The 24,116-nt window shown below is 42.2% G+C and overlaps 4 protein-coding genes across 5 annotated transcripts; 3 read left to right on the top strand and 1 right to left on the bottom strand.

Annotated features, from left to right (window-relative positions):
• Positions 1-2,393: 2,393 nt before the first annotated feature.
• LOC131467627 (gastrula zinc finger protein XlCGF57.1-like) lies at positions 2,394-7,432 on the bottom strand. Its single transcript, XM_058641642.1, has 2 exons — positions 6,920-7,432; positions 2,394-5,520 (listed from the first exon to the last, which is right to left on the bottom strand). Exons 1-2 carry the CDS (start codon positions 7,005-7,007, stop codon positions 3,956-3,958), a joined length of 1,653 nt encoding a protein of 550 aa, XP_058497625.1. The 5' UTR covers positions 7,008-7,432; the 3' UTR covers positions 2,394-3,955.
• Positions 7,433-12,418: 4,986 nt separating this feature from the next.
• LOC131467186 (uncharacterized) lies at positions 12,419-15,094 on the top strand. 2 transcript variants are annotated; one of them, XM_058640944.1, is made up of 5 exons: positions 12,419-12,469; positions 13,098-13,276; positions 13,425-14,249; positions 14,331-14,391; positions 14,793-15,094. In XM_058640944.1, the coding sequence occupies exons 2-5, from the start codon at positions 13,105-13,107 to the stop codon at positions 14,851-14,853; spliced, it is 1,119 nt and encodes a 372-aa protein (XP_058496927.1). In that variant the 5' UTR covers positions 12,419-12,469; positions 13,098-13,104; the 3' UTR covers positions 14,854-15,094. The 2 variants fall into 2 exon arrangements, with proteins under 2 accessions (XP_058496927.1, XP_058496926.1); XM_058640943.1 differs by having other exon boundaries at positions 12,420-12,469; positions 13,095-13,276.
• Positions 15,095-15,664: 570 nt separating this feature from the next.
• On the top strand, positions 15,665-17,671 carry LOC131467308 (alpha-lactalbumin-like). Its single transcript, XM_058641139.1, has 5 exons — positions 15,665-15,841; positions 16,228-16,395; positions 16,744-16,807; positions 17,358-17,417; positions 17,506-17,671. The coding sequence occupies exons 1-5, from the start codon at positions 15,694-15,696 to the stop codon at positions 17,576-17,578; spliced, it is 513 nt and encodes a 170-aa protein (XP_058497122.1). The 5' UTR covers positions 15,665-15,693; the 3' UTR covers positions 17,579-17,671.
• Positions 17,672-19,537: 1,866 nt separating this feature from the next.
• ifngr1 (interferon gamma receptor 1) lies at positions 19,538-24,065 on the top strand. Its single transcript, XM_058640662.1, has 7 exons — positions 19,538-19,805; positions 21,063-21,180; positions 21,279-21,463; positions 21,638-21,786; positions 22,039-22,213; positions 22,427-22,557; positions 22,642-24,065. The coding sequence occupies exons 1-7, from the start codon at positions 19,745-19,747 to the stop codon at positions 23,041-23,043; spliced, it is 1,221 nt and encodes a 406-aa protein (XP_058496645.1). The 5' UTR covers positions 19,538-19,744; the 3' UTR covers positions 23,044-24,065.
• Positions 24,066-24,116: the final 51 nt, after the last annotated feature.

Consider the following 24,116-nt stretch of genomic DNA (forward strand, 5'->3'; position numbering starts at 1 on the left):
GCTTATGTGTGTGTCAGTATTTGTCCTTTGACTCACACTGTCCACTGGAACACAAGTTCTTATTATCATAGCATCATAATTTCCCACAAATATCAGTCAAATTGTTTCTCCACTCTATGAATCAGCATATGCCTATTAAGAGAAGATCACCTGAATAAGCATTTTATGGGATGGATGTTTTCAGTGTTCACCTCATAAATGGTTGTTGAATGATAATGGCCTTTTATTTGCATATTCAGAGTTTATCAACAAATATGGATTTGCAGAAACTCTGGGAATCCATTTTTTTTGTATATTCTTTTTATTGCCAAGTATACATTGTGTAGAATAAATGTTACTTATAAAGCAATCATAGTTGTACATAAACGAGTAAAAACAAACAAACATGGCAGCATCATCGATCTTAAGTGGATTGGAAATAACAATCTGACGGACTTTCACACAACCTGGGTACTGTAGTGTAAAAAGTGAAAAAAAATCAATCAAAAAAAGTGCAAGCTTGAGCCGGAAATTCACAGAACAAAATCGGCAGAAAAAAGTAAACCGAAAGATCCAACATCAGATGAAATGGACAGTATATGACAGGAAGTATCATCACAGAATCACACATTCATACTGTAACATTAACCTCTCTCAAGTCCTTCAGGTATTTTAAGACTGGCCCCCACACTGGCCTGCATTTTTATATCTAAGTTTCTCCATACATAGGGTGTCACTAAGCTCCCTCATCCACATTTCAGATGAAGTTACATTATCCCACTTCCAATGTCTTAATATAAGCATTTTAGCCAAAATAGCACCAAAACACAAAGACTGTTGTATAAATGTTGTGCTGGTAGAGTCGAAGCACCCGCCGACACAGCCTATTAAATGCTTTGGAGTAAAAATCAAAAATGAAAGACCAGAATGAGTGAAGACTGGGACACGTCCAAAGTTGATGAGAAAGTGTTCCAACTTGACTTTGTTACACAAGGCTGAAACATTAGGATACATCTTGTTAACTTGTTGCTTCGAGTAGTGTAATCTATGTATTATTTTGAACTGAATTAGTTTATGCCTTACATTAATTGAGCATTGATGAATATTCGAAAGACATGTTTCCCAGTATTCTTTGGAGAGGGGCACTCCCAGTTCAGACTCCCATGTAGACCTTTGTTTTTCTGACTGAAGAGCGTCTGATATAGACTTGATATTGCTCCTTTTTTACCTGCCGTAATTCTAATTATTTTTTTGAGTGTAGGGTGTTGTGGTATGTCCGACAGTGTTGATTCATGGGTCTTTATAAAATTTCTGATCTGTCGGAAAAAATGCGAGACTGGTAGATTATATTTCATTTTCATCAGGTGTCCTCCCTGATACAGATCGCTCAGAGATCTCACTCCCTTCTCTCTCCATTGAGCAAACACTGGGTCTGAAGCAGAAGGCTTGAAAGCATGATTGTTACAAATTGGCGTATCCCTGTACATATGTGGGGCCTGTAAATACAATTTAATCTGATTCTAAATTTTTCATGAGTTATGTATCATAAAGTTACCCTTGTACAGGGATTTGTCGATTTTGATGGGACTGTTCTGGGAATCCATATTTGGAGGAGTATGCCGTGGTGTTTGATGCAATACCCTCTGGACTACTGATATTACTCTGAGGACAGATTGTGTCCATGGTGAACTGGAGTTGACATCTCATGATACAAGAGATTTCAGACAGAAAATGGACCAACAGTTTTTTAAGGAACTAACACCATGGAGTCACAACGCAGCAAACTCTGAACAACATCAAAAAAACCACTGACACAAATCTAGTTACATTATATATAAATGATTTTTTTTATACAACCCATTTAAATTGGATATTTGCAATGTGATGGTAAGCGACAGAGAAAGTTACTGCTTCTTTTATTTATCTGAGCCCTGGTGATGGATGTTCACAGAGACACCATTATTGTTTTTACAAAGTAACAACATATTGCCATATTACAATATAAATGGCTGTGTAAGGGCATAGATGTGCAGTCTACAGAGTAATGAATACATCTTTAATGATTTTTTTTTTACCCTAAAATAGCATTTGTCTTTCGATGCCAAATGCTAGCAACTACTGTATCTCTTCATCATCCTCTTGATCACATGGTGTAACTGGTCTAAATGCTACACCATGTTGAGTCGTGAGAGATTTACATTTTTTTTTAATAAGATGCCAAACTTACTTATGTCTGTGCTGTATAGTCAGAAACACTTAATCATTGAGATCCTGTCATAAGATGTAATTAATCACAAATAAGCCACTTTTAAGACCTTAAAGATCCCATTAACATGATTAAGTTTCTGTAGGTGTTAACAAAAGCATAATTAACACATTTAATGTAACCTTTAAGACTATTAATTAGACACTAAGATAGATAGATACTTTATTCATCTCACAGAGAAATTCACAGTTCAGCAGCTCAAAGAATATTTTACAAAATAGAAACATAAGAGGCATGCAAAGTACAGTCTAAATATAATATAAAAAATATAAAAAGACATTGAAAAAGAAATTAATTATAAATCAGAAAGTTCCGTCATTACAGTGCACGGTCTGTGTATGGTGCTGTGTGCGTCGCTCAGCTATGGATGTCAGGCTGTCCAGTTCTGTGCCTATAACAGAGACTGCCTATCTTATTAGATAAGTTAATAAGATGAACATTTTAAAGGTGTTAATATAAGCATAATCAACTTTAAGACACTTACAAGCAAATATTAAACACTTGTCTTTTGTTAACACTTCATATCTGACAAGATATTAAATGTTACATATACGTCTATACACTCACTTCATATAATGAAGTCTCATATGCAACACAAGAGAACTTTTCTGTTCTTTGTTCACAAACATTGCAGCTACAGGGTTTCTCTCCTGTGTCTGTTAACATCACTCTGCCTAAAACACCACCGCTCTAAGGTTTCTCTCCGGTGTGGACCATCATGTGTCTGTTAGCATCACTCTGCCTCAAACACCACCGCTCTAAAGTTTCTCTCCGGTGTGGACCATCATGTGTCTGTTAGCATCACTCTGCCTCAAACACCACCGCTCTAAGGTTTCTCTCCGGTGTGGACCATCATGTGTTTTTTAACATCACTCTGCCTCAAACACCACCGCTCTAAAGTTTCTCTCCGGTGTGGACCATCATGTGTCTGTTAACATCACTCTGCCTCAAACACCACCGCTCTAAAGTTTCTCTCCGGTGTGGACCATCATGTGTCTGTTAGCATCACTCTGTTTCAAACACCACCACTCTAAAGTTTCTCTCCGGTGTGGACCATCATGTGTCTGTTAGCATCACTCTGTCTCAAACACCACCGCTCTAAAGTTTCTCTCCGGTGTGGACCATCATGTGTCTGTTAACATCACTCTGTCTCAAACACCACCGCTCTAAAGTTTCTCTCCGGTGTGGACCATCATGTGTTTTTTAACATCACTCTGCCTCAAACACCACCACTCTAAAGTTTCTCTCCGGTGTGGACCATCATGTGTCTGTTAACATCACTCTGCCTAAAACACCACCGCTCTAAGGTTTCTCTCCGGTGTGGACCATCATGTGTCTGTTAGCATCACTCTGCCTCAAACACCACCGCTCTAAAGTTTCTCTCCGGTGTGGACCATCATGTGTTTTTTAACATCACTCTGCCTCAAACACCACCGCTCTAAAGTTTCTCTCCGGTGTGGACCATCATGTGTCTGTTAGCATCACTCTGCCTCAAACACCACCGCTCTAAAGTTTCTCTCCGGTGTGGACCATCATGTGTTTTTTAACATCACTCTGCCTCAAACACCACCGCTCTAAAGTTTCTCTCCGGTGTGGACCATCATGTGTCTGTTAGCATCACTCTGCCTCAAACACCACCGCTCTAAAGTTTCTCTCCGGTGTGGACCATCATGTGTCTGTTAACATCACTCTGCCTCAAACACCACCGCTCTAAAGTTTCTCTCCGGTGTGGACCATCATGTGTTTTTTAAGAGAACCCTTTTGTGTAAAACATTTCCCACAAACATGGCAGCCCCAGGGTTTCTCTCCAGTGTGGACCACCATGTGGACGTTGACATCACTCTTCCTTGTAAATTTCTTCCCACAAACATTACAGTCAAACTGTTTTTCTCTTGTATGGTCCACCATATGCATTTTTAGAGAACTCTTTAATCGATATCTTTTCCCACAAACATCACAGCCAAATAGTTTTTCCCCTGTATGGATCATCATGTGCATATTATAAGTAAACTTCTGTGTGAATGTTTTCCCACAAACGTCACAGCTCCACGGTTTCTCTCCTGCGTGGATCACGGCATGTTTGTTCAGATGATCCTTGAGAATAAATTTTTTCCCACAAACATCACAGTCGAATGGTTTCTCTCCTGTATGGACGACCATATGCACATCAAGATTACGCTTTCGTGTAAATCTTTCCCCACAAACATTACAGTCAAACGGTTTCTCTCCTGTATGGACTCTTACATGAGTCCTAAGAAAACGCTCAAATGCAAATCTTTTCCCACAAACATCACAGCTAAACGGGGTCTCTCCTGTGTGGACCATCATGTGTATCTTAAAACTTTTTTCATGCTTAAATATTTTCCCACAGATATCACAACGACATGGTTTCTCTCCTGTATGGACGACCTTGTGTTTGTTAAGATTACCCTTGTTTGTGTACCGTTTCCCACAAACATCACAATCAAACTGTTTCTCTCCTTTATGGATCATCATGTGCACATAAAGAGAACCCTTCTGTGTGAAACTTTTCCCACACACATCACAGCTAAATGGTTTCTCTCCTGTATGGACCATCATGTGCATCTTGACTAAAGACTTGCGTGTGAATCTTTTCCCACAAACATCACAGCTACATGGTTTCTCTCCGGTATGGACCATCATGTGCCTCTTCACACTGGTCTTCTTTGTAAATGTTTTCCCACAGAAATCACAATCAAATGAGTTTTCTACTGACTGAACTTTCTGCGTACATGTCTGAGGTTGACATTGGCCAGGAGCTCCGGTCTCGTCATCACTGTATTCGGTCTCGGACGAGTCTGGAATCTCGTCATCTCCTCCAGCTGCTGTTTTCACTGGTCGTGCGGAGACAGTTGCTGGAGGTTCCGCCTCTCCGCTCTCTTCAATTTGATGAAGCTGTGAGGACTGAGGGTTCTCCTCATCATCTTCAGTTTTCACTTGGACTATAGTGAGTGAGAACTTGTTGCAATCAACCTCCTCAAGAGACTGCTCTTCTTCCTTCTTGGTCCAGAGATGATCGTGCTCCTCTTGGATGTGGGGAATCTCTGGATCATCTTCAGTTTTAACATAAACAACAGTGAGTGAGAACTTCCCATCATCAGCCTTCTCCAGTCCTTCATACTTCTCTTCCTCATTACTGGTCCAGAGATCATCCTGCTCCTCTTTAATGTGAAGAATCTCTAAGTCCTCCTGATCTGGACTGGTGATCATCTCAGTGGAAACCTCTTCTTTGATCACCAGCAGATGTTGGACATCTGCAGGGAACAATGAAACACACGGTGTAAAAATATTCATTTACCTGAAGAAATTTACCCCCAGAATATATGCATTGCATTAAAAACATACAAATCTAGTTTGTACAAAAAAAGGTTGGACGCAAAGTTTGCCAGCAACAGTTTTCATATCACATCTCAACTACAAACATGGCATATCATATAACACGCTAAGCTAACTTGTCTGCATTAGGTTGCGCCACTCGTTTTCAGTGTAACTTATCAGAATTGGCATATTTAATGTTTTAGTCTAATATTCGTTTTATAACTGCAGGCACACAATGGCAGCGAACTGTTTGTGTCTCAGCCGCGAAGCTGAGCTCCTGTGTTCAGTGTCTCTGTGCGAGTACATGAGACAAATCATCTTAATATTCCTCAACAGTTCTCGTGCTGATGTCTTGTGCTATAACCCCTCCAGATTAGCTGATTTTTAGTCATAATTTCAGGGCTTCAGTTGATCAAGAATTTCTTTGGTACAGCCCTAGTCGCTTCACACCTGTGGGAGCGCTGGCCGCAAGTCATCGTATTTTAAACTGAAGTAACGGGCATTTCTTTTCACCATCAAACAAAGCATTGTTGCACTCTCTGTTGTGTCGACACTTTATCTCTTGTGGAAATGTCTGCAGAGAAGAAACCACAACACGTAACCGCTGCTGGGCACAACAAGAATCACAGTTAAATTTGAGGGCTCCGTACGGATGAGAGCCGCTTCCAGGGACACTTTTGCATGATGAGAAGTTAACGGTAAAACTCGCCATGTTGGGTCCAGCTCCGTATGTTGTTGTGACGGTCATACAACTCCGAGTGTCCACACACACACACACACACACACACACACGTTTCCCTGTGTGTTTGGTCGCTGACGAGTGCGGCACGTCATTCGGAGAATATCAACGCTGATTGGCCATCGCAATTTTTTAGAATTTTTTCGCAGAAGTTGAAACATTTCAAAATCGATTCAAATTATTTTTACAATAATGTTGCTTCAGATTTGAACTGTTTCAGTTTCCCATCGCTGCCATAAACGAGGAAGCGGGTATTAGTTTGACGCTCATTAGCATTTATTTTCCAGCACATTATCAATGTATTAACAAGCTGCTTTATCGGACTGATTGAGAAGAGGAGAGATTATTATTTTCATTATTATTAATAATAATAATAATAATAATAATAAATAATTAACAATAATAATGCTAATAATAATAAAAATAATAATAATGACAATAATAATGATAATAACAATAATAATAATAGCAATACTAATAATAATGATAATAACAATAATAATGATAATAACAATAATAATAACAATAATGACAACAACAATAATAATAATAATAATAATGAAAGATGTTTGAGTTTCATCCTCGTGTCCTCTTACCTGTGTGACAGTCCGATAAAGAGCCTCTGTCTTCAGTCAGCCTCTCTGAACAAAGTCTATCCTGGTTCGTACAGCTGCGTTTCATCATTCTGTTCCACACTCGTTAGCTATGAGCCGCGCTAACTGCTAACATCGACCGCTTTTCCTGATCCGGTGTAAGCTAACGGCAGCGAACAGGATCAAACGGGATCTGACATGAGCTAACGGGATCTGACATGAGCTAACGGCAGCGAACAGGATCAAACGGGATCTGACATGAGCTAACGGGATCTGACATGAGCTAACGGGAGCTAACAGTAGCTAACAGGGTCAAACCGCTGACAGAAGCTAACAGTGTTAGCCGATTTGCCTTGACAGCCAGAACAGGAGCAGCGGTGTTGAATTTGAAAGTGACATGAATAAAAACAGTGGGATGAGGACAAAATACTCCTGTCAGTTAGTTGTTAACAAGCTAGCGTCCTCCCGAGTGAACGAAGAAATACTTCTTCTTTTCTTTTTGGAGGTTTTATGGCGGTTGGGAGAGAACGATTTGGTGCATTACCGCCACCCTCTGGTATGGAGTGTGGATCTAACTATTACTTCACAATAAATAAATATAAATACATTATTAGTACATAATATACATCATATATAATAATATATGTATATTAATAATAATGTGCATACACATGCTTATTCACACATGCACACACACACACACACACACACACACACATTTATATATATAATATGTTTACCAAATCTAATTCCTCTCCAATGTCTCTCAACTTTTCATAATAATTGAATAATTTCTCTTTCTGACATTGAGTTATAACATGCGAACTGTTTTCTCCTGCCCACAGTGATCACATCTGCCTCTATTGTTGTGTTTATTGATCGTGAATAGTGTGTTGTTTAATCACGTATAGCCAAATCTGATCCTTGATATGATATTTTCCTCTTTCCTGCTTCTTTCCGTGCATCTAACCCACCCAAAGCATGGCGGACTATAAGGAGAATAGAAGGCAGATCACAAATCACCTCAATTCATGCTGATCATCTTGATTTTTTGCCAGGTACAACAGACAGTGGTTTTCGAATCTGGGTAACTAAAGGCATCTCTAATTTGTGTGATTTATTTGATGGACCCACTTTGATGTCTTTACGCAATTAGCAGAAAAATATGAAATTCAGAAACAAGATTTTTTTCGCTAGCTGCAGATAAGGGACTATGTAAAGAGAAGCACGACACTACTCTTCGATCAAAGTTATTCTTGCATAGAGAAACTGCTTTTTTGTTACATTACATTACATTACATGTCATTTAGCAGACACTTTTATCCAAAGTGACTTACAAGGGAATGGAGTACAATCTGCCAGGAGTGGAGTTGAACTTGCGAACATGAAGTCTGCACACAGGGTCTTAACCACTGAGCCACTCCACTTCAGAAGCCTAAATCTATAAGCTTTATATATTCTCAGAGACTATGGTAACATAAGCACTCTTCACTTGAAACAAATCAGGGAAAAAGAACTGGATGTAGAAATTACAAATGACCAATGGCATGATGCTTGGGAGGGTGCAACAGCTTTAAGTGTCTGTAATAGACAGACAACTTTATTAATCCCTTTGGGAGGTTCCCTCGGGGAAATTAACACAATAGAGTTAAAGCTACAACTCAAGATTCTACATAGAGCTCATATATCTCCCTCACAACACCATGGGTTTGATGCTGATTGTTACGGCCCTCAGCCCTTCCTGTGTCCTGTGTGTGTGTGTGTTTGTGTTTGTGTTGCAGGTTGCCGTGATTGCTGATTGGGAGCACCCGTGACCAGCGTCCCACCTGATAAAAGCCTGCTGGCTTGGATTGTCTGTTATCTTTCAGCTTTACCTCCTGATCACCGGACTCCTGTGCACGAACAAATTATGGTTTCAATAAATTGACATGACACAGTTGAGTAGAGGACATACGGTCTGGAGTAGCAATCAGATAATTCTGGTCAGACAACCTTTTAACCACAGAGTAAGGACCAGAAAATTTAGCCTGAAATGGAGATGTTACAATAGGCAAAAGTACTAGAACCTGATCTCCTGAAAGAAATACACGATTTTCAACCCGCCGATCATAAAGTTTTTTTGCAGCTTTGACAGCTTGCTTTTTGCCACCTCCTGGGCTTTGTACAACCTGTACCGAAAACCACTTACCTATTCAAGAAGGTTCTGCGGTGGCTCCGTGTCTCTCCACTTATCCCGCAAAAGAGCCAAAGGGCCTCGTACAGTGTGGCCAGACACGAGATCGTTGGGACTAAACCCTATACTCAACCTCCCTTGCGGCCAGCCACGGTAAGCCCTCTTCCAAGTCACCATTCAACTGAACACAGTATGCACGCAACATTGCCTTTAATGTCTGGTTAAAAAGTTCCAGAACGCCTTGACTTTGTGCGTGGTAGGCGGATGCTTGATTGTGCAGACAAAATGTTTGATCCTTGGTCAGATTGGATCACCCTGGGAACACCAAAGACAGACATAAACTGTGACAAAGCACGAACGACTGACCTGGCTGTAATCATGCGCAGTGGATAGGCAGCTGGATATCTTGTGCTCTGACACATTACTGTCAACAGATAACAAGCTCCTGATCTCGAAGGAGGCAAAGGCCCCACACAGTCAATAATGAGATGCTCAAAAGGTTGACTAGGTTGATAGCTGGTATTGGGAACAAAGGAGCAGGCTTTAGGGTCTGATTAGGCTTGCTGGTAAATTGGCATGTATGGCATGACTGACACATCTTTTTTCAGTCGGGGCCAAGAGAAATACCTCAAGATGTGGTCATACGTCTTCCTGATACCCAAGTGACCACACTCGTCATGGGAAATGTGCAACACTAAACTGCAAAACTTAGACGGCACCACAACTTGGTAAACAGGGTCACCAACAAAATGTTCCCACTGAGGCACCCATTTCCTCATCAACACGCCATTATCAACAAAATAACACTGAGCATGATTTTCCACCTCACCAATAGGACATGTCATCTCCAGCAAAGCCTTGAGGGAACCATCCGCCTGCTGCTCTTCCACCAACTCACTGCAAGAGACGGACCAAGGGGCATCAAGACATGTTACACCATGCTGCAGTGAACTGTCAACCTCTTTTGCAGAACTTCTGTCAGCCTGTGTGCGAGCCATGGCCCGTGTCACAGTGCATGCTGTAAATACATCAGGGAACTCCTTCTGGTTTTTATCAGGTTCACTGCTAACGAGGGGCACCGGAACGACGCAAGGAGGCGGAACATCAGCCCACACTCTGGTACCACATATATCATTACCCAGAATCATTTCAATCCCATCCAAGGGCAAAGCCGGGCGCACACCAACCACCACGTTACCGTGAAAGAGATCATAAGACAACATCATTTTATGCTGCTGCACCTGCAGGACTTGCATCCCCATCCCAAGCACAGGAATGAATGACCAAGCAGCAGTGTCCCGCAATATTTTTACGTGCACTCTGTCGTCACTCCCTACCAGGGAAACAACACCCTCACTGACGAAAGGCTCAAAAGATGTAAGCCTGATACCTGACACCTGTGATCCTGCCTCATTACCTGTCAGCAACTCCACTGGCGCAACGAACAATGCCGGTTTGGGCGTAAAGCTGGACTCAGGGTGCTTAGACCTGGACTTTAAAGCATAACAATCACACCTCCAGTGGCCCCGCTTATGATAATAGTTACAAACTTTGTCAGACTCACATGCATACATAACATACGTTCATTCCTCTGCTGTTCTACTGGTCTTACAGGGCACCCAGACCACACACCACCCACTGAGGAACTGTCCCTGTGCCTGCCACCATGAACAGCAGGACCAACTCCATCATGTGTCAAAATGTAATTGTCAGCTAAAGCAGCTGCCTTAGCAGCCGTCTGAACCTTGCGCTCACTGATATATGTTGCAATGCGCTCTGAAACAGAGCTCTTAAACTGCTCCAGTATAACCAACACCAGCGATCAAAATGAGTAGACCCTAACCCTAACCCAGTCGCGTGCAAACTCCATATGAGACTTGTCACCTCTCCTCCAAGTCCTAAACCTCTGGCGATAAGCCTCACGGACCAGCTCAAATGCCCACAGAATAGCTGATTTTACCAACGCATAATTCACACACTCCCTGCTACTCAGAGACGAATAAGACTCCTGGGCCCTGCCGGTTATCACACACTGCAACAATAATGTGCGCGTGGCCTCAGACAACCCCCGTGTGTCTGCCAGACGCTCAAACATTAAGAAAAATGTCTCCGGATCTCGCTCATTAAATTTGGGGACAAGCCTCAAATCACTCAAATCATTACCAGTGGCAAAATGTACCTGATTCCCCTCAGACACAGAGGGACCATCAGTTAACAGATCAGCCGTTGCTCTTCCTTCACGAACCAACTGCACTTTCTGTCTTTGCAGCTCTAATCTCGCCAACTCAGTTTCCTGCTTCATCTTCTATAAAGACAACTTCTTCTCTGTCTCTAACATGCGCAACGCCAGCAACTCCTTCTGCTGCTCAAAAGACAAACCTGGACCAAAACCAATACCCGCGACAGGCGGAACCAAGTCATCACTTGCAGCAGCACAAACTGCTTTTACAGTGCCCAAAACCTTCATCTTGATAAAGGAATCTTTAAAAAAACAAAAAAAACAACGCTGCTGAGTCATGGTGAAAAACCCCCACATCTCTCAGTGACAGTGACTAAGTGTCTTTGAACAATGAAACTGACGCACACCTCAGCATCACTGCTGTGTCCCAGCGTTTCATCCAAACAGGTTTTCTCTCTCACTGTGAACTTTACGACCACATTTCCTTTCAGCACTGTTCCCTGAATCGTGTGTGTGTGTGTGTGCGTGTGTGTGTGTGTGTGTAAAGTGTCTGAGTGTGACATGACAAAAAACAAGAACCTGGACTATCTCGCAATGCTTGAACACCAATGCTATGTTTGCATGTTCATATATCGTGAAAATCTATCACGATGTTGCAGAGTAAAAGTGTTTGTGTTGATCATGTGATCAACGCCAACCCAATGCCAACTACAACGTCAACCCAATGCCAACACCAACCCAACGCCAACCCAACACCAACACCAACGACAACCCAACACCAACCCAAGCCAATCCAATGCCAACACCAACGCCAACCCAGTGCCAACACCAACGCCAACACCAACACTAACACCAACCCAGTGCCAACACTAACACCAACACCAACCCAATGTCAACCCCAACCCAATGACAACCCAACACCAATGCCAACACAAAGAGTAAATGTCAGTAAAGGTGCAGTTCATCACTCTTAAATGTCACCATGTGTTTTTTTATTTGAAGAATGTGTCATTTGGACAAATGACAGAATGATTCTTTGTGCTTTATTCAGTTCCCCGTTCCATGAAGGACGTTCAACAATAGAACAGGTTGTTCCACTGGTGCAGCTCATGCTATATAAACTCACTTTTTCACATTTTCACCTGCAGACACTGAGAGGAAAACGACCATCAGACGACACACATACACACACACACACCAGGTGAGTCTTTATTTTTCTCTTTTACTCATCGCTGTGTTTCAGGCTGAATGTGTCAAAGCAAAGGGACAATTATGTTCATTTCAATCAAACGATGGACCAAACATAATCTGATGCTGTCGCGTAAATAAGGTCAATCATTTCATTAACAAGAAAAACTACTCAATGTTTTTTAAATTCACATGAACATTTGTGGCATCAGTTGAGGAAAAGGAAGCAGCTAACTGTTCCACCACTTATGATTCCAAAATCTACTTAAAATTCCAAAATCTACTTATAATTCCAAGATATACCTATGATTCCAAAATCTACTTATGATTCCAAAATACACTTATGATTCCAAAATATACTTAAAATTCCTAAATATACTTATAATTCCAAAATATACTTATGATTCCAAAATATACTTAAAATTCCAAAATCTACTTATAATTCCAAAATCTACTTAAAATTCCAAAACATACTTATGATTCCAAAATCTATTTAAAATTCCAAAATCTACTTATAATTGTAAAATCCAACATCTTTTATTTTTCTGTTATGTTTCCAAGTTTTTTTCATTCACTCTTCACTTTGTTTGAGGCTGAAATTTCAAATTAAAGACACAACAATGACTTCACTCTGACAGAAGGAGTGAAATGAAGCTGACACTGCTGCTGCTGCTGGTGCTGGTGGCGGCTGTGGCAGTCGTGGTGCCCGGCCTGTCCGAGGCCCGCGTCGTCTCCAGATGTGAGCTGAAGGAAGAACTTGGGAGGGCGATCGTTCTGCCCAGACATTTGAAAATAGTCAAGGAAAGAATCCTGGAAATATGTGAGAACGATAAATAAACCATAACATGTCTAATAAGTGTAACTGCTCAAAGGACTGAGGTGGATGTTAAAGGAGGAACATTTCACTTCTTAACCTTTATGTCCTCTTAACCTTGTGTTCTTCTTGCTTCTTCATTGGTTCCCTGAAGTGATCTGTGAATTGAACAGAAGATCCCGTCTGAACACTGACCTGGTCAGAATCTTCGGTAAACGCAGAACAACAACAGCCATGCCAACGACAGAACTGACGACCTTGGAGCCAACGACAGAACCGACGTCCTTGGAGCCAGCGACAGAACCGACGTCCGTGGAGCCAGCGACAGAACCGACGACCGTGGAGCCAGCAACAGAACTGTCATCCATCGAGCCAACGACAGAACCGACGTCTGTGGAGCCAGCGACAGAACCGATGTCCGTGGAGCCAGCGACAGAACCGATGTCCGTGGAGCCAGCGACAGAACCGACAACCACCGAGACATCAACTCTGGAGCCACTCACTGAAGAAGCCACAACCACAGAAATAACCTCTGCTACAACTCCTCCAGAATCAGCAACCACTGAACCAACAACTTCAGAATCAACCCTTGAAATCACCCAAATCACTCGTGGCTTCAGACAAAAGCGGCATGTCAATTCCGTCAGCAGTGAGTCCGAATCATCGGAGATGACCGGCAGCATGAAGGAACTGCTGGAAGGTGAAGAAAGTGAGGAGTCAGATGAAGACGAGGGTTACGAGGCGAGTGACGAGAGCGAGGATGAGGAAAGCGATGAGCAGGACAGTGAGGTATCAGATGAGGATGAGGAGAGCAAGGAGAGTGGGACCCGTTCAAAGCGATCGTATCGTCAATGGAGGCCCAGAAAGAGGAGACCACGTCTGTCCAAGGGGTTTTACGGGCTCTTCCAGCTGGCAGACAGTACCTTCTGTGATTCAGGTTACCGTAGGACCTGGAACAAGTGCAGAACAGACTGCCTCGGTGAGTCTTTGCAACAGAGAATTACACAGTACACAGTCTATTTGTTTTGCAAATGAATAACAGTGACTTGTTCCGCCACAGCCTTCACCGATGATGACATAACAGATGACATCAAGTGCTTCGTGAAGACCGACGCCTGGTAGTAAGTTCTTATATAACGCGTTAAAAATCACCCCAAATCAATCATCAGAGTGAAAACACACCTTCTCAAGCCTTGAAAAGTTATTCAGTGTTGTTATCTCTACAAAGCTAGCATTACAGTTCATGTGGAACATGCAGGTTTGTTACCCAAATCTTCAGAGTGGTTGTGATGGTTAACTGAAGACAGAAGAGTCTGGTGTATTCAGAGACAGCTGCTGAAAACCATGTCACTTCGTTAGGCGCATAAATGTACCATTTCAATTGCACCATTAGGCCACCTGGTGGCCAAACATGTTTCAACAGTGTGACAGTAGAATGTACTGTAAACATAAATAACATGAATAACATGTATATTGTATCTCCATGAGACAAACAACAGCTTATCTTTCTTGTTAATGACAGCCGCTTGCTGAGGAGAGCTTCTCACACATGTCATCACGTTCCTTCCTTCAACTGCCCATGAGGAGCCGCTGGTGCTTCCTACCCACGATGTCTCCATGACTTCATGTGTTCATCTCACATTCTTCTTCTAGTCTTTCATCACTGGAGCTGACAATAATAACGAACATTAAAATTTAATCAAATCAAAATTTGTTGGTGATATTTTCCACTATAATCCACAATAAAGAAAAACAAACCCATGTTATCTTCTGGTCAATGATGATGGTTTTTCTTTTTTCTTTCAATAAATATGTTTTACTCAACTCAACAGAATGAATCTGTTTCCATAGCAACATATGAACTGGTGTGTGCCAAGACACAGTTTAGCTAGCTAACTAGTCAGTTACTTTGTTAGCTATCTCGCTAGCTAATTACTTTGTTGGATGGATGGATGGATGGATGGATGGATGGATGGATAGATAGATAGATAGATAGATAGATAGATAGATAGATAGATAGATAGATAGATAGATAGATAGATAGATAGATAGATCACCTCTGGGGAGACAAACTGTCTCACCTCATGTGGTTTAGGTCTCTTGTTCTTTTCATCAGGATGTAGGTGTAACCTGTAAATGAGAAGACATGTTTTCAGGGACATGGATCATGACACACACACACACACACACACACACACCTCGACCTCCTTACAGCTCAGAAACCCAACGCCACTTTTTGGGAATGTGGCACAGTGCTGTCCAATGGTCTGTGCCAGAGGGAGCGCTTCTTTATCTGAGGCAGAACAAAAGAGCAACAGGTGTGCTGTGATTGGTCAGTGACAGGTGTGCTGTGATTGGTCAGTGACAGCCACATCATATATGTACACACACACACACACACACAGGCAGAAGACACAGTGAAGATGAAGAGTGTGGTGGTGTTGGTGCTCTCAGTGCTGACCTGTGGTCTGGCCGACTGTAAGAATGTGACCATATGTGACGTGAACGATGTCATCAATGACAGATCCCTCATCCCCAGTCATTTCTCGGACCAGAACCTCAGGGCCAAGGGTGAGTACCGGTCACTTCTTTTGACATCTGAGACAGTAAAGACATTGAGGACAGGACTGTGAAACTCCAATGACCTGGAGACCAATAATTACCAATAATGCAAAGCAGTTTGTGTGATTTATATATGTATATATGCATATATACATATATGTAAGTGTATATATGTACATATATAATTAAAAACATATTGCTAGTATTATAAAAGTTATAAATCTTTGCATTTGCTTTGGTTTTTAATACCAGTTGACTTTGTTTTTGTTTTATTTATTTATAATAATTCTTATTTTAATCTGTTTTTACTCATTTTATTTGGTGACTCATTGAACTTTTATAGTCATTTAACTGTGTAAAACTTTCTCTATTTTAACATATTTGACCCTGTTTAGTGATCTGTAAGGCAAATCCCGAGGTTGGCATGCAAACCGACTGGAAAGAGGCGGGGCCACAGGGGGGCGAGACATTATACGGCCTTTTCCGTCTCAGTAACCGACTCTTCTGCAGAGACGATTCCTCAGACTCCACCTCCATCGACCACTGTGACATCCACTGCAACAGTGAGTACCACATTCACTCAGTTACTGCTGTGTCCACACAACAATGTTCACGTCTTTATCTCACTGTGACACTTTTCCACCAGGACACTGGAGTGTTTAAACCACTCACTCTCCCACACCAAAGTCCACAGAGAAAATCAGTGATTTTAACATCACACACACATGTGTCCATCTGCTGCCTCCATCACTAAGTTGAAATGTCTTAATCCTTCACTCAAATTGAGCTCAGTGACACAAAGTGACCACATGAGGCAGCAGAGGAGCAGCAGCTTCTCTCTGGACTTTGGTGTGGGAGAGTGAGTGAGTGGTTTCTCCAGTAAATCACATGTTTTCTCGTCGTCTTCACAGAGTTTATTGACGACGACATAACCGATGATGTTGAATGTGTTCTTGGCGTCTTTACGAATCTTCTGTAAGTTGTTTTTTTTTCTTCACAGTGAGGTCACATGCTTGTGCTTAACATTTTGATGTAGACATTTTAAATACATGTGTGTGTTAAGTTTTTATATTGATGTGATGAATTTTGATCATTTGTCACATATTCCTACTTTTGGCCTTTCTTCTATTATTCTATTAGATAATTGTTGTGTTTTGGTCATTATTTTGTCACGATTATTACATCTTAACTCATTGTTTAAATCTCATATCTCACTTTTTATCAAATGTCTCATAATTCTAATCATTTTAAAGATTTACCTCATATTTTAGACTTTTTATGTCACAATTGTGAAGTTTCACCTCACAGGTTTATGAGAATGTTTTTATTATGCAGGCGAATGTTTTTTACTTCTTTGTTATTGTTGTTGTTGACTGGAGGACAAATGGTCCACTCCCTGATATTATTACACATCCTAACAAAACACAGGAAGGAGAAGGCCATGCAACAAAAAGCCTCAGGCTGGAAGAAGAAGGTCACTCTTACACAGTTTGTAATTGAATCTGTTGCTCTAATATTTCCACAGTGAACATGGATTTGGATTCATGAGCTACAACGTAACAAGGCTCCAGGAATTAAATCAAATGTAAGTTTCTGCATCTTCGTTTTCATCGAGCGTCTGCGTTTGAATCGATCGTCAGACTTTGTGAGAGTGTGTTGTGTTTCACTTGCAGGGTCAACAACCTCCTCGCAGGTGTTTGCAATGGAAAGAAAGACCAAGATTATCCACTCGATCAATGCCAATAATCTCAATCTGCTTTAGGAGCCACTGCAGCATATAATCCCGTCTCACACGAGCTGCCTGCCGTTAACGGCCATAATAAAGTGAAGCATGTTCTACTCGTGGCAGTGACTTTGTGTCTGTTTTCACTTTTTAAGTAGAATCATAATAATAATAATAATAATAATAATAATAATAATAGAAATGATTAAAACAGTCACACACACACACACACAGTCACAGACACACACACACACAGTCACACACCTACACACAGTCACACACACAAACACATACAGACACACACACACCTACACACAGTCACACACACAGTCACCGACACACACAGTCACACACACAGACACACACACAGAGACACACACACAGACACACACACACACAGTCACAGACACACACACACACAGTCACAGTCACACACACAGTCACACACCTACACACAGTCACACACACAGTCACCGACACACACAGTCACACACACAGTCACACACCTACACACAGTCACACACACAAACACATACAGACACACACACACCTACACACAGTCACACACACAGTCACCGACACACACAGTCACACACACAGACACACACACAGAGACACACACACAGACACACACACACACACACAGTCACAGACACACACACACACAGTCACAGTCACACACACAGTCACACACCTACACACAGTCACACACACAGTCACCGACACACACAGTCACACACACAGACACACACACAGAGACACACACACAGTCTCACACCCACACACAGACACACAGTCACACACACAGACACACACAGTCACAGACACACACACACCTACAGTCTCACACATACAGTCACAAACACAGACACAGTCACACACACAGACACACACACACACGACTTCCTGTGTGAACAATTTACAGCATGTTCAGGGATTTTTAAATAAAATAATGTTATTCATTATGTTCTCAGTAGTTTGTTTTATATATAACATAAATACAGGTTTTGATTTGACTCTTTGTTTTATGAGTTCTTCTTATATATAAAATATAAAATATTTAACTTCTAGTTTCAGTAGTTATTTTAACCCGTGAGGACAAAGCAGAAAGTAAGTTACACCAAATTTCACGAACCTTGGTGGAAACTTGTCGCAGCACAAGACGAATGGAAAAGTCTCTTGGGAACCAAACGTCAACGCAACAGGAAGTCGGCCATTTTCAAATTTAGCGTCCATCTTGGCGATTAGAACATTTTCATAAACAAACAAACTTGTCTACGCGTGATAATCGTAACAACGTAAAAATGTTATCAATTTGTACGCGACACACCAAAGATGAAAAGTTACCAAAAGGTCGCAGTTTTGAGACGTTGGTGAAAATGGAACTGAATTTTCATTATTATTTTTTATTTATTTTCACTTCACAAAGATTAGGGTAATACAAGTGCTTTTAAACATGCTTACAAAATAAAAACATTCCTTTCTTAATAAACACATACAATTCATTCAACATTGTCATGGTGTGCACAGTAGGTGGCGACAATGACCAGTTTTTCCTCGGGAAGCAGCTTTACCTGTGGAAATACATAACCGGAAATAAAATGATGTGGCCTTCACAGTAAAATGGTCATGAAATGTAATGGAATGGTTTGATTTTTAACGCTAATTAAAAACACAAATGCATTTCCCTGTCATTCAATTTCATTTGTTTCTGTGTTTTTTCGGTTTTATTTTATGGTTTTTTTTTTAATTGTTTTTAGTTCACATTGTTTTCATTTCCTGTCTCGTGTTATGTATTTATGGGATGTAAAGCACTATGTGCTATAGAAATACATTTGGATTCACTTTAAATAAATAAAACAATATTTTGTGTAGTCTTTTATTTGTTTCTTTAACCTTTATTTTGAAGCGGGTGTTTCCGGTGATGTCAAACAGGTGTGGGTTTTCCACTTCCTCCCCCTACTGCGGATGAAACCTAAAGGTGAGTGAACACATGAACTATAGGAGAACGATGTGCACGCGCTGGCCGCTCTTTCGGTTGAATCGAGAGATAAAAGAAAAACCTACTTCCGGTGTGGTTGAGAAACGACGCTTTTTCGGATAATGACGCGTTCAGGTGACGGTTTTCTCCGTTTTTGTGCGTTAATTGTGTAATTAAAGACGGATTTTTGGAGTTTTGACAGGGAAACATGCGGCCGGATGGTGCGTTCACGGCCCTTCTCCTCCTCAGCGCTGCCTCTGCTGTGATTGGTGAGTTTAAAGACATTTATCTGTCATTTACTGTATAATATTCATAATATTAGACGAACGTTACTGACACTCAACGTTTTAAGTGTGACAGAAATCTTTTAAAATGGCGTCACAAATAAACAAAAGTGAAACGATATTTGGTGCTAAAAAAAATTCAAAACTTAATAAAATCAACATTAGCTTAAAACTACTTTATATCAAGAATAAGAACGTTTGTAAACCACTCACTCTAGAGAAAATCAGTGATTTCAGCTCGTGGGGACACATCAGCTGCTGGTCCTCTGCTGCCTCATGTGGTCACTTTGTGCCACTGAGGTCAATTTGAATGAAGGACTTTAAAAGCTGAATTTACAAAATCAGACATTAGAACTCTGATGGAGGCGGCAGAGGATCAACAACTCCTGTGTGTGTGTGTGTGTGTGTGTGTGTGATAAAGTCACTGATTTTCTCTGTGAGGTTTGGTGTGGGAGGGAGAGTGAGTGAGTGTGTGTGTGTGTGTGTGTGTGTGGGGGGGTGCTTTAGAAACTTTCACTTTTTTTTAATGAAGTAAGTTCACTGTAGTGAAGACACAACAACAGATTGGAGAAACCATGTGTTTTTGAGTGAATATTAATTTAAGTTTTAATGGATTATATGTTAGTTATAGGCTGTCTTCTCTCCCACACACACACACATACTCACTCTCCTACACCAAAGTCCACAGAAACAATCAGTGATTTTAACATCTCACACACACACACAGCAGTTGTTGATCCACTGCTGCCTCCATCACTGAGTTCAGATTGACCTCAGTGACACAAAGTGACCACAAGAGGCAGCAGAGGAGCAGCAGCTCCTGTCACTGATGTTCTCTGTGGACTTTGGTGTGGGAGAGTGAGTGCTTTACAAACTGTTGTGTTCTTTATCGACATTCCTCGCTCATGACAAAGTGACATGATGTGATTTCTGTTTGAGGAAAAACAATCAAGTCAAACTGGAGGAGCGACTGCAGCCGCTCCCTGTTACCTTTGACCACACACACACTCACACACACACACACACACACTCACACACACACACACACTCTGTCCCTCTGTCTGTCTCATTTCAATTCAAAATGAATTTAAATTTATTGACATATGAAACATGTTTACGTTCCAAAGCAGGTATGACAAATAATGTACATAAATACAGATAATTTACTGTCTGTCTGTCTGTCTCTCTCTCTGTCTGTCTCTCTGTGTCTCTCTCTGTCTGTCTGTCTGTCTCTCTCTACAGTTCCACCGCCGTCAAACGTGAGTGTGTTCTGCACAAACCTTCACGTCACAGTGAGGTGGACGTACAGTGACAAACAGCCACAAACTCGCTTCCATGTGAGATTCCAAGGCTCTGACGGGTGAGACGCCACACACACACACACACACACACACACACAGACACACTCTCACTCTGTGTGTGTGTGTGTGTGTGTGTCACAGTGTTGTTTTCTTTCAGTGCTGGGTCTGAGAATGAAACCACGCAGCACGAGTACGACCCGACTCATTACATCTGGCAGAGTGATCAGCATTACATGGGCTTTATGTACGTCACAGTCACAGCTGTACAGGGTGGGAACCGGTCCAAGCCTGTGAAGGCGCCTTCTTTCACCTTCAACAGCCTCAAGAAGGCTGACGTCACCTGTAAGTGACACGTCGACTCATGTGGCGGCCATTTTGTCATGTCACAGCGGGAAAAGCACAGGTTTCATACCTGAGGAACCGTCTCTGTGTCCACACTCTGAGATTATGAGAAGAAGGACTTTTGAGTTTCCTGCTAAAAACAAAATACGTGAAACTTTCAACGTTTCTTTCCAGGTGCGTTAGATTTCCCTCCTGTGAACGTGGCAGCAGAGGAGGCGGCGACCGCCGTCACGTTCCACAATCCCTTCCACTTCTACACAGAGCTGAGGAATTTTAAGAGGAACCACAACGCTCTCATCGAGTTCACGGTCGTCACAGACCAGGTTCAGTTTTAGTAAAGACTGTTCACGTCTTTGTCTTCACTGTGAGACACACGCTGTACACTCACTCACTCTCACACACCAAAGTCCACAGAGAACATCAGAGGTTTTAGCGGCTGCTCCTCTGCTGCCTCGTGTGGTCATTTTGTGTCACTGACGTTCAGATCAGTGACTTTCACAGTGAGATGAAGAAACTCTGGCTCAGCGTGGTTCTTGCCCTGCAGGGGGCGCTCACACATGCTGTCTGTCTTTCAGGGTGAATTCATGTCCTCCTGTCAGTCGACTCAGAATGTCTGCAGGAGCAACCTCGAGGTGTCGGACGACGTGGAGAAGTGTGTCACGCTCAGAGGACGGTTGTACTACAACGACAAAAACAAAGTGGAATATGTGCTGTTCAAGGAGACAGAGCGCATCTGCGCTCACACACCAGGTCAGTGTCACCTGCAGTAACCTGCAGGTTACTGCGTGTGGCGCTCACACGCTGGCTCCTGCAGGTGACACTGACCTGGTGTGTGGCGCTCACACACCAGGTCAGTGTCACCTGCAGGAGCCAGCGTGTGGCGCTCACACGCAGTAACCTGCAGGAGCCAGTGTGTGGCGCTCTGCAGCAGCTAAACATGATCATGTGTTGTTTTTCCCGCAGGTTCTCACATCGTGGTGACCACAGTTCTGCTGGTCGTCCTCGTCCTCGTCGTCCTCGTGGTGTCCATCAGCATCTATGCAGTGAAGGCGTGGTCACTGAAGCCCTTCCCCAAACCCACGCTCCCTTTTCTGGTGACTGGCTTAGTTTAGCTTAGCATAGTCACTTACAAAATGGCCGTCCTCTCCTGTGACACCTGTCGTCCTCTTGTCTCGCAGGTCCTGACAAATCCCGTCAGAGGCCGACACTTTTTCCCGATGACCGGAGAAGAAATCCACCCTGTGACTGTGCTTGTCCGTGGCAGCAGGAGTCCGTCAGTCTGCTCCGAGGGCGGAGACTGTCAGGGTGGAGGAGGAGGAAGTGGTGACGCGGGCAGAGGAGGAGGAAGTGGAGGGGGAGGTGGTGTGCAACCGCCTCCATTCAAGTCGCCCTACGCGGACGGACGACTTTTAGAGGACAGCAGTCAGGACCTGGAGGCTGTGGGGTTGATGTCCACGGGACATGGGACAGACGACGAGTCTGTGAAGACCGAGTGCTCTTGTATAGAGGAGGAGGAGCCAAACACTGAGCCCCTCCCAGAGGACAACCGAAGTCACTACGACCGACCGCACACTTCGTAGGTGGAGGAGCAGAGACGTGGACTTGACCGTGTGATGGACGTCATGGTTCAGGATTAAAGTTCTTAATCCAAGATCTTCTCAGGATTATGACTGTATGGCGAGCGCGTGCGTTGGGGGGGGGGGGGTTATCGTGAAAAGCTCGAGGTTTACGTTGTTTTCTCATTTCTACAGGTTTTACAGAATGTGCCTTTAAAAGAACGTGTTTACAGGTTTTTCTGAGAATTGGGACGCGGCCGATCTTTCACTGACGTTTCACAGCATGAATCTCAGGATCTGACCTCTGACCTCAGTGCAATGCAAACAGAAGACATTTAAGAGTTTTATTGTAGTTTTTATCATTTTCTCGCACTGACACTCAGGGAAAAATCAGTTAGTGGTTTTAATCTTTTAAAGGGACAGTTCACCTCAGTAGATTAGGGTTACTTGCTTTAATCTGGTGGAGATTTTAGATTCACAGAAAACGTTGTCACATTTAAGAAATCACAGAAGAAAATAAAGCAGAGCATAATGTCGTTAATCTGGATTAGAGGTCGATTGATGTAGGGTTTTGTCCACGGTTGATGCAGATTTTCCATATTTAATCCAGGAAACTGCACATGGTGAAGTTCTAACTCTCTCCAAAGAAATCCCACTTAAAATGATCTGATGTGCATCGAGGATGCGCGACATTATCGGCAGATATCACAAAAATGTAAAATGTACGACACGTTAAAATCCCTCTGATGTGACGAATGACGACGACAGCCGCCGAAGAAGCTGCTTCCTCCTTGACTTCCACACTAGCGCCCTCTACTGCTACTATTGTTTCTTTGTAGTTAGACTTTTTTTTACAAATATCGGTATCAGTTATCACCCCGAGCACCAAACTCTTTCCTGCTGTTTTCATTTGTGAAGAACTGTCCCTTTAAACACTGTAACACTGTAAATTTAAGCACTTTATTTAAATCTGACCGCTGATTCACAACCTGTCAATCAACCTACTGGTGTTTTTTTTGTTTTTTATTAAAGTTAACTTATGTGAACGCTGCTCATTTGAATAGTTATTAATCAAAGTAAAGCAAATTTACCATCAT

Source organism: Solea solea, chromosome 10, assembly GCF_958295425.1.
Source record: "Solea solea chromosome 10, fSolSol10.1, whole genome shotgun sequence".
Taxonomy (NCBI): Eukaryota; Metazoa; Chordata; class Actinopteri; order Pleuronectiformes; family Soleidae; genus Solea; species Solea solea.